Below are 11,568 nucleotides of genomic sequence, written 5' to 3'. Positions count from 1 at the left end.
AATCAGTAGTGTTATGTTACAAAACTACATTTGATTAGTGATAGGACATAACTGGTGAAGAATGGAAGCATAGTTAAGATATGAGAGGAAATTTTCCTCAATTTTTGACGTGACTTGCAGTACAAGTTACCAAGAATCAGTAAAAATTATATTGGAAAGGACAGGAAATAAATACACAGATAACAACACGTTATGTTGAAGAAAATGTTTTTATGTAAGCATTCTCACCGGGTAAGTGTACACTATAACCGGGTTAATTCTTTTCATCAATCAAAACATAAGGAATACATACATACGCATATCACAACGTGCAAATTACTAGATTGCTCAGGTATGTTAATAACAACTTTCTCAAACTGCCAATAACTTCAGTAAAATTTAAAATAATACAAACTGAAAGTCACCAGGAAGGACGTCAATAGTTTTTTGAGCACATCTCAAACACTGTCTCTTCAGTGAAGACGGAGCTCATATTACACAGGGTTGCACAGTGAGTAAGATTATCCAATAAACTATCTTCACAATTGCACAGCAACCATGACACTACAAAACACTAACACACTTTCCACCGTCTGTACACAATAAAGTCTATACTGTACACTATTCATCTGTATTTATAAATAATATCATCCACCTTACCATCCATCTCATAATGTCTTAGTTCATAGGAGTATGGGCCAGCGTGACACACGGTGGGGGGCAATCAACATCATGTGCAGTTAACTGGGAAGCGGCGAATATTGTTCAAGAACTCGGGAGTATTTCTTTGAGCGGAACTAATTATTGTCGTTACGATCCATAATATTTCTGAAGAACAGGCATGACACACTCGTAATTTACATCTCATTACTGTATCAACAATCTCAATCATAAGTTAATTCATGAGCGCTGATCAAAGGGAATAAGAATACCCACACACTCGTAAGTTACATCTGATTACTGTATAAACAAATATCAATCATAAGTTATAGTTCAAATACTTAGTAAACTTCCTTCTGAGTTATCGGCGGGGCATGGTGATGTAGGTAGGGTGGGAGGTCTGATTAGCACGCCCTCTCTCTTCCCAGTTTACTATTTCTTAACTCACTTGTTGACACGTTGTGTTCAACCACTGCGCACAGTGCTTAGCACGATTTGTAGACGAAGACTGGTCAGCAGGAGGAGTGGAAGACGAAGCAGCCCCATTCGATTGACTCTCTACATGAGTGCCTGATTTCCGAACAGGACGTTTACAAAGTATTTGAACTATAATTCATGAGGGCTGGTCGAAGAGAATAAGAAAAACCGTGTGAAAAGCGTCCTTTCATTAACTTTATTTTACATAGTTCCTACAGCACCTGCAGACTGCCACAAAGGAAATGATTACCTTACAAATTTTGATTAGGCATGAACCTATCCTTGATAGAAATTGAATAATCAGAGGGGCCCACATACGTGGTTCATAAAAATGTAGATAGAACCTTTCGGTGCACTATAGTCCAAATGATTTGTAAACGTCCTACGCGGTAAATAACTGTGATTATTGTCTATAGGGACTGTTGAAAGGAAAGGGGTACGCCTGAAACTCTCACACAAAAGATGATCTGCAGTAGAACAATCAATAAGTTATTTAGAATACCTCACAGACTGAAATTCACCTAGTGTTTACGATCTTCGTAGGGTTTACCAAACGTGTTTGAGAGCTGAGAGACGTCACTCTGAACATCATCTGTAATTCCAGGTTAAGAATATTGTCTCACAGTTTAACCAGAAATAACCTCTTATGCCTGTTATTTGACGCTGAACAGGGCACAGAGACGGCACGCATTGACCGGCCAGTGGTCGGTAACTACCGTGGTTTCAGTGGTGCTAGTGCAGCATATTTATAAAGATCCTATATATCTGCCATTGACGTAGACAGAGGAGGGCGTTCACCTGGCTGAAGCAGCCCCTCTATTTTTATAAAAATATTTACAAATTTTAATTCGATTTAAGGCATTAAGGAATGATCCATCTCTATTGTTACGAGTGCAATATTAAAACGTTTCTGTGTTTCCACCGACAATGTCCTCACTGAAGTGTGTCTTTACGTTCCCTGTGGCTATGCTATCTTAATCTGAAACTGAACTTATTGAAATTAAATCTGTATCACAGGAGGCACATAAAGATTTTATTTTTGTCCTATGTCTCATTCGGGGAATGTATTACTCCGCTATCAACTGCAACAGGAGTATTGTTAATTAGACGCTGTCTCCCAAAACAAAGGAATCGATTTCCAGCCACTATTAAAAGGGTATATTGAATGAGACCTAATTCAGCTACAGGTTTTAGTGGTGATCAGTTCAGTTTAGCAGTGAACTCAAAATGAGTAAAATACAACAACAGTTTTCTTTCTTTTTTTCGCAAAAAGGAAACTCCATAAATTATGAGTAAATACGGAAAGAGGAATCTGACTTAGACGTCTCTCCCGTTATTTGTCATTAATCAGATGCTACTAGCCGAAATTTATCACATGAACATTTTGCATGTAAGTTAAGAGCGAGCCTTCACATCATCTTCTACTCGTCACTGGCTCTGTCTGCTAGTGTGGACTACTTTTGGAACATATGGAAAAACTTTTTAAAATAAACATAATTAGTGAAGTGTAAAGGTTAGTCTTAATCTTCCTTTGATCAGCCCTAGTCGAACACTAAGTTAGGATGCACCGTTTGCTTCGAAATATGTCCTTCTTTAAGAAGTTCTTGAAAATGCAGCAAAAACATTTCTAATATTTGTGTGGCATCTTCAGATAAGATGCACGGTTCACTCTGCTGTTATATGACATCTTTTGGGTGACAGGAACCAGAGAAAACAACAAGCCAAGTAGTTGCTTCTACTCCCCGCAGTCACTGGCAAAAGACACGTCTCTGAAACTCATTCCTAGTCGCCGTCACAACGAATCGATTCACTCTTCATGGTGATCCACACGCTGTTAACCTGAGATCTGTCTGAAAGGCATTTTGTCATGTAAATACTTTTATAGGAATCTGAAATTTCCTGTGCCGTTCATCACTGTGATTTCGTATCAGCTAAAATGTGACATCCTTGGTTCCGTAAGTTGACATCAGCAGTTGGAAACAACGTGTTTTATATTGTAGTAATTTTATAGCTCCCAGATTTTACTGACGATTGCTGTCATCTCAGATGAACACTGGATCCTGTCACATGCCCTCCCCCAAGCCCAGTTTCTCACAGTCGACCGAGGGGAACCACGTTTCCTCGTGTCAAATCACCTGTTTGTCCTGCTGGCTACCGTCAGCGCTGAACCACGAATCCTCATGTCACATAACCGACGCCGGCCCTAAGTGCTGGTGTTGCAGCTGCTGATGCGCTACGGTCGCAGCCTCCATCTTCTCCTTGTGCAGCATCTCTTCGCGTTTCTTCACCTGCTTCCGTTCTTTAGCGCGTCGGTTCTGGAACCAGATCTTAACCTGAAATAAGACAAGAAAATTTATCGTAAGCTACTTGCTACACTGACAGGACATCTCCTACATTTAGGCAATTGCTGTCATTTTGCAGCCTGCTTTGGGCGTGGAACTAGAATGGGACTGACAGTTGCTCCAGCATATGTTCTCCAGCTGGGATGGGGATGGAGTGGGAATAAAACATGAGCAGGTTATCGTGACAATCCAGAATTGACCATTTACTTGCGACTAATCAGAAAAGAGCGCGGGCTAGCGAAGAGAAGGGAGGGAAATCTTAAGACAATATTGCTGTTTTCCTAACACGTGGGGCGAGAGAGAGAGCTTTCCCCAGCGTTGGTCACTGTGCTATCAGTTTCTTAACAGGGAAGATTGCTTTGTGTTTGTATTTGTGTGTCCACGTGGATAATTGTACTCTCATACACAAATAGTTTTTACTAAAGACGTGTTCATGTCTATAATAATAATAGCGTGGTTATAGTTGCACGGTTAATTTTTAAATATTGTTTGCCTAGCATCTTTTAATTTTAATCCGATGGCAGAAAGTGAAGAGAGGAACCGTTTTGGCAAAGGCATTCCTACAAAGTTGCAAAGTCGGGACGTTATTTGCTGAGTACGAGAGTATTTTGGAACGAAATAAAACTAATAACGGTCCTCTTATTTCTGTAAATAAAGTGTGAAATAGAACTGCAGCTGAGGTTAGATTAAGCAAAAACACTGTTGTTAAAATAGGAAAAGAGAAGTAAGATTATTATAAACCGGCTTCCGTCGTACGAGAATTATACACTGACTGACAGAGCAAATGCAACACCAAGGAGGAGTGGTTCGAAAGGGATGAAAGTTGGGGAAGAAACAGAGACGGCATGGACGAATAATTTATGTTCATTTCAAACCGATATGCAGGTTACACAATGCGCACGGCATCGACTCAGTAGGATGTAGGACCACCGCGAGCGGCGATGCACGCAGAAACACGTCGAGATACTGAGTCAATAAGAGTGCGGATGGTGTCCTGAGGGATGGTTCTCCATTCTCTGTCAACCATTTGCCACAGTTGGTCGTCCGTACGAGGCAGGGGCAGAGTTTGCAAACGGCGTCCAATGAGATCCCACACGTGTTCGATTGGTGAGAGATCCGGAGAGTACGCTGGCCACGGAAGCATCTGTACACCTCGTAGAGCCTGTTGGGAGATGCGAGCAATGAGTGGGCGGGCATTATCCTGCTGAAACAGAGCATTGGGCAGCCCCTGAAGGTACGGGAGTGCCACCGGCCGCAGCACATGCTGCACGTAGCGGTGGGCATTTAACGTGCCTTGAATACGCACTAGAGGTGACGTGGAATCATACGCAATAGCGCCCCAAACCATGATGCCGCGTTGTCTAGCGGTAGGGCGCTCCACAGTTACTGCCGGATTTGACCTTTCTCCACGCCGACGCCACACTCGTCTGCGGTGACTATCACTGACAGAACAGAAGCGTAACTCATCGGAGAACACGACGTTCCGTCATTCCCTCATCCAAGTCGCTCTAGCCCGGCACCATGCCAGGCGTGCACGTCTATGCTGTGGAGTCAATGGTAGTCTTCTGAGCGGACGCCGGGAGTGCAGGCCTCCTTCAACCAATCGACGGGAAATTATTCTGGTCGATATTGGAACAGCCAGGGTGTCTTGCACACGCTGAAGAATGGCGGTTGACGTGGCGAGTGGGGCTGCCACCGCTTTGCGGCGGATGCGCCGATCCTCGCATGCTGACGTCACTCGGGCTGCGCCTGGACCCCTCGCACGTGCCACATGTCCCTGCGCCAACCATCTTCGCCACAGGCGCTGCACCGTGGACACATCCCTATGGGTATCGGCTGCGATTTGACGAAGCGACCAACCTGCCCTTCTCAGCCCGATCACCATACCCCTCGTAAAGTCGTCTGTCTGCTGGAAATGCCTCCGTTGACGGCGGCCTGGCATTCTTAGCTATACACGTGTCCTGTGGCACACGACAACACGTTCTACAATGACTGTCGGCTGAGAAATCACGGTACGAAGTGGGCCATTCGCCAACGCCGTGTCCCATTTATCGTTCGCTACGTGCGCAGCACAGCGTCGCATTTCACATCATGAGCATACCTTAGTGACGTCAGTCTACCCTGCAATTGGCATAAAGTTCTGACAACTCCTTCTTGGTGTTGCATTTGCTCTGTCAGTCAGTGTATTTACTGACATTGATAACTATTTGTTCTTGCCGCAAATATTAATATTACTTATGCATTACATATGCTTATGTTTATATTTTCATTTGAATATCTGCTTGCATTATTCAAAATCAGTGGCGCGCGGTGAATATATTCACTGCCCCAGATGAAAAAAAGGTTTTTAAAATATAAATAATCGTAGCCCCACTACACTCTATAAAGTCAATATTACCATTTTATAAGGCTGCATTTTTCGTGGAAAGGTCTACCTGAGAAAGATATTTCAAGCACATTTTCAACCACACGCTCGCACATACTTCCAAATTGATATTCACGGCAGTGACGACACAATCATAACTTAATCTATAAACCCCAAACCCCATGGCGTTACAGCCCTTGAAGGGCCTTGGCCTACCAAGCGACCGCTGCTCAGTACGAAGGCCTGCAGACTGCGATGTGTCGTGTGTTTAGCACGACGATTCCTCTCGGCCGTTATTCTTGGCTTTCGAGACCGGGGCCGCTATCTCACCGTCAGATAGCTCCTCAATTCTAATCACATAGGCTGAGTGGACCTCGAACCAGCCCTCTGGTCCAGGTAAAAATCCCTGTCCTGGCCGGGAATCGAACCCGGGCTTCCGGGTAAGAGGCAGGCACGGTACCCCTACACCACGGGGCCGGCAACTTAATCTATAGCAGATTTTAAACAACATACTCACAGTTTCACCCGGTGACGCTTCGTGATAGTACAGTCATGGTTTTCACGAAAAAACTTGGGACTAACTATTTGTTCTTCACTTAAAAAGCCTAACCTAAATAAATCAGCAAAATTTAAATGGTATTTTACCGTAGATGAAGTTTTATAGTTTCACTCGCATACTGAGTGTACGTGCATCAACGATAAACGAGGGGAAATATTTGTCACGACGTATAACACACGTTACATTCATGGAGTCGCCTCTGTGGTGTAGTGGTTAGCGTGATTAGCTGCCACCCCCCGGAGGTCCGGGTTCGATTTCCGGCTCTGTCATGAAATTCGAAAAGTGGTACGAGGGCTGGAACGGGGTCACTCAGCCTCGGGAGGTCAACTGAGTAGAGGTGGGTTCGATTCCCACCTCAGCCATCCTGGAAGTGGTTTTCCGTGGTTTCCCACTTCTCCTCCCTCTACAAGGCCCCTGTTCAGCATAGCAGGTGAGGCCGCCTGTGCGAGGTACTGGTCATTCTCCCCAGTTGTATCCCCGACCCAAAGTCTGAAGCTCCAGGACACTGCCCTTGAGGCGGTAGAGGTGGGATCCCTCGCCGAGTCCGAGGGAAAAGCCAACCCTGGAGGGTAAACAGATTACGATACGATACATTCATGGAGAATGACAAAGAACTCGCGAAACCTTCACCTATAATGCAAGAGGAACACTACAGAAATTCACTATATACCACCATCACATACAACCACTCGCGCTTAACTCTGTGTTCAAGCTGGGCAACCTAAATATTCTTCTTCGGCTATCGGAACACGTACTCTACACGTATCATCAATGAATTCCTCGAGAAAGCTGTACAAATGCCTAAACCCAAGACTAAAATATATTCTTCTATATTACAATTGATTTCATATACTGGTTCTATTTTTAATAGCAAGACGATGTGCAAGTGGCTATACTGTTAAGATGTTGGTATTTCTCTTGCAGTCTCTAAAGTGTGGCGCTGAAGACTTCGAGTGTCAAGTATTAAAACTAACACCCCTTACCTAAGCTAGCTGGCCTGTCACCTTAAATTGCTGTCTGGGGAGGGAACAGCTCCACCTCGAGGAAGCTACAAGTGCATGCGTGACCCAAGCGACCTTAAATTTCGATGGGGGTAGCTCTCTATCGCGCCGAGAAGGAAACCCAGCTCGCTGGAGAAACTAAACCGCGGTAGTGCGAGCGGATTGTCGAGACAGCTGTACTTGGCTTGGCTTAGATGTTCGCAATTTTTTAAATATTAAAAAAGCCTTCTAAAGAATAATTAGAAAATGTTAATACAAAGTTCTTTGCCCCAGCAGCGCTGAGGTAGATGAAACTCAGTGCACGCCACTGTTTAAAATACAACTTTAACGTATGATATTGACTTTGCCGCGAAGAGGCTTTCGTTGAGTAATACGACGTGGCAACACCGAGCGTCTCGTTCTCTTAATAATGTCAATCCCATTCTAGTTCCGCGTGGACAATATTGCAGCTGCACTCCTATTCACAATAAACTAATGAAATTTTCACCACATACATGTATAATATTCTTAACTGTTGCTATTACTATACATTTTAAAAATCCTTATGCGATTAGTTTACCTGCAATGGACTTTTTAAAATACATTAAATTTGAGTTTTCAGATATTCAGGTGTACTTTTCTCAGCAACTATTTAAGATAGAATTATGATTTCTTTCTATGTGAACACATGAAACCACCCTCAAGGTCGTGAACAAAATGTTATATTATTTAAATTGAAACTACGATTATTTCAAGTTATATGAGCATTATATTATGCGAAATAAATTAGGTATATAGAAAAAATATGTCACTTTAACCTTTTTTTGTTTCACAGATGAAATATATTATATCCCATCCAAAAATTTAGTACACACAGATTTGTAATTTTGTGGGAAAATTTTACCTAAAGAGAAGCATACGTAGGATGAAAAACTGTTGAAGGAAGGAGTGAGGGACAAGACAGTCAAAAAAGGGGGACATTCTAAAATATTGTGGGACAGTTATAATTTAGATGTACTTTCAAAACAATTGTGTTGCCAGTTTCCCTGTGTGACATATTCACACCCTTTGCATCCTTCAAAGAGATTCCTCTGAAGTCATCTCCCGGTTTCCATTTTAATCCGTCCTTCCAAAACATGACCTTTCTTCTTGATAACTCTGTACCGACCCTTGGTAGTTATTGCTACCATTCTTATTGTTTTGTTATTTTTATTAACATTACGGTTGATAATTAATACTGACTGTTTATCCCGATTGTTACCTTGTTATACTTATTTAAATTTCTCATATTATTAGTGTTAAATGGCCTTCCATTAGGTGTATCCAATAATTACTTAATTAAATAAATAAATAGACTGCCGCTCTTGCATGAATAGGACACTGCATAAATACTTGTCAATACCTGGGGTCTTAATGTGGATCAAACTAAAAACAGCTATATTTCAAAACAACTTCTAAACTTTCCTTGTCGTACTCTACAAATGCCCTGATTTCGCACCCATACAGAAGTATGCTCCAGAAAATGATTTTTTAAAGCCATTCGTACTTCAATATTGATATGTTTCACTGTCGTCAGAAGTCTTTTGTCTTCAAAACGGCTTTTCCTCACTATTGTTTTGTTTTCCTGGCTTCAAGTGTACATTCCGGGTATCGCTGCTAATAGATTCCGTAGTTCATAGTTTAGAATGAAAACTTCCTGAAGTGCGTAGCAAGTTTTATCTAGTTCACCCTACGGTTATGTAGAGAGAGCTGCATAAAATGAAGGGGTCATAAGGGGCAGAACCCCTTATGTTTATGGTAATCTTACAACACACCCATTCAGTGGGCTAGACGATATTTCCTAGTTCCTTAAATGAGGTTGCATTCTAATCTAGTAGAGCTGAAATTGGCGTCTCTAGTGATTAGGGTACCGAGGTGGTAAAACATTTTTCAGAACATTCTATAATGTTTTTCAACCTTGACGTTCAATTCGCTCAAAATGTGTGCAATTGCGCTGACCATTCTCATTAACAATATTCACTACCTGAACAAAATGAACCTTACATACCTGTCGCTCCGAAAGTCCGAGGGCGGCCGCCAGTTCAGCCTTCCGCCGTATTGTGATGTATCGACTGTAATGGAACTCCTTTTCGAGCTCGAGCCTCTGGTGGTCACTATACACCACTCGATATTTGTCCTTGGTTCGCGTCTTTCCTGTAAACAAGAAAGAGAATTTCTGATAAACTTATAGAAGCATGAACTGATAGTTTTGATAAAATTATGAAAATTTCGAAATGATCCGTTTGCTGAAATTGTAGCAAAATGAAATTACCTTCAAAAGGATGTGTTACCTTATTCTACATTGGATAACAATAATCTATAGGCCTATATTAGAAAAGTCCCTCTGGCCGTTCTACTGGACTGACTTGCTTCATTCATTTTTATTCTCTGCAGAATTACCTGTCGGTCAATGAGTCCTCTAAGTGCATTCAACTTTGAGTAACACTAAAATCAAATCACAAAATCACTGTAGCGGGTTGCACACAGTTAACGAGCAATATATTTACGTACAAAATTTCGGCAAAGCTAAATGATTAAAAATGGCAGGCGTCTATAAGCGATCCTGCAATTTCAATAAAAGTCGGTACACATACTGTATGAAATATACTGTGGGCTTGAGACACCCCCAGTGTCGTAGGGCTGGGTGTTGGGAATGAGACACGTGAAAAATAACCGAAAACAACCCATATTGGTGCTGAATACAGAGTTTCTGGGGTCGCTGAGATAAATCGTGACACTCTGGATTCATGTTCATCACTATCGGCGTGGGGGTCACAAGAGGTGAAAAATACAATATCCGAGATTAGCGTTGAATCCACATTTTTCGGATAAGCTAGGCTGATTGGTGGACAGTCCCAATGACGGTTGGAATCGTGTACATCATATTCATAGCGCGGCGCTTATACAGAGTCTTTATTTATGCTTGGCAAGGACTTTCTCGCTCGACCTTGACCGCCGATGACAGGCCACTACCGGTCACTTGCGCACGAGGTTTCCGGCACTTCCTGGAGTTGCTGAGAGCTGAGCTCCGAGATAGCACGGTGTTCAATGAAGGTACTGGGTACTGTATGTCGTATTATACAGTGTTTTATTGTGATTGTGTATAGTGCCGTAATGTATGTGAAATATTCGTTACGTCAATGTGTATATCTGCACAATACTTACATTAAATGCAGAAAATCGTGCGCTAGGACAAGTTAAAAGTTTCGCATGAAATTTCCAAGGAGACCCATGGACGGTGGGCAACGGTATGATTATAAACGGGGTTAAAAGTCAGCTTGTGAGTTTCACAAATAGGAAAAGTCCTCTCAGTTTTAATTACTGCATTGATGGGATGAAAGTTCCTTTTGGGGATCATTGTAAGTACCTAGGTATTAATATAAGAAAATACCTTAATGGCGGTAATAACATAAATATGATTAATAAAGGGTACAGATCTCTGCACATTGCTATTATTGTAGGCTATTTAGGGGTTGTAATAAGGATGTAAAGGAGAGGACGTATAGGTCTCTGGTAAGACCCCAACTAGAGTATGGTTCCAGTGTACGGGACCCTCACCAGGATTACTTGATTCAAGAACTGGAAAAAATCCAAAGAAAAGCAGCTCGATTTGTTCTGGGTATTTCCGACAAAAGAGTAGCGTCACAAAAAAGTTGCTAAGTTTGGGCTGGGAAGACTTGGGAGAAAGGAGACGAGCTGCTCGATTAAGTGGTATGTTCCGAGCTGTCAGTGGAGAGATGGCGTGGGAGAACATAAGTAGACGAATAAGTTTGCGTTTTCCCCATTTTTTCCCGTGGCACTACAGCCCTTGAAGGATCCTAGGCCTACCAAGCGACCGCTGCTCAGCCCGAAGGCCTGCAGATTACGACATGTGGTCAGCACGACGAATCCTCTCGGCCGTTATTCTTGGCTTTCTAAACCGTCAGATAGCTCCTCAATTCTAATCACGTAGGCTGAGTGGACCTCGAACCAGCCCTCAGGTCCAGGTAAAATTCCCTGACCTGGCCGGGAATCGAACCCGGGGCCTGCGGGTAAGAGGCAGGCACGCTACCCCTACAGCACGGGGCCGGCAATAAGTTTAAGTAGTGTCTTTAAAAGTAGGAAAGATCACAATATGAAGATAAAGTTGGAATTAAAAGGACGAATTGGGGCAAATATTCTTTCATA

General features: G+C 42.6%; 1 protein-coding gene across 1 annotated transcript in view; it reads right to left on the bottom strand.

Annotated features, from left to right (window-relative positions):
- Positions 1-205: 205 nt before the first annotated feature.
- cad (caudal) overlaps positions 206-11,568 on the bottom strand; it is a 291,229-nt gene continuing 279,866 nt past the window's right edge. The window contains exons 2-3 of the mRNA XM_067143555.2: positions 9,410-9,555; positions 206-3,449 (exon numbers count right to left, since the gene is read on the bottom strand). Of these exons, the coding sequence (XP_066999656.2) occupies positions 3,300-3,449; positions 9,410-9,555 (296 nt within the window). The 3' untranslated portion in view covers positions 206-3,299. The remainder of the gene's footprint in view (positions 3,450-9,409; positions 9,556-11,568) is intronic.

The sequence above is a fragment of the Anabrus simplex genome, chromosome 3 (assembly GCF_040414725.1).
Source record: "Anabrus simplex isolate iqAnaSimp1 chromosome 3, ASM4041472v1, whole genome shotgun sequence".
NCBI classification, from domain to species: Eukaryota; Metazoa; Arthropoda; class Insecta; order Orthoptera; family Tettigoniidae; genus Anabrus; species Anabrus simplex.
The sequence above is the reverse complement of the archived record's forward strand: the minus strand, read 5'-3'. Positions and strand labels throughout refer to the sequence as shown.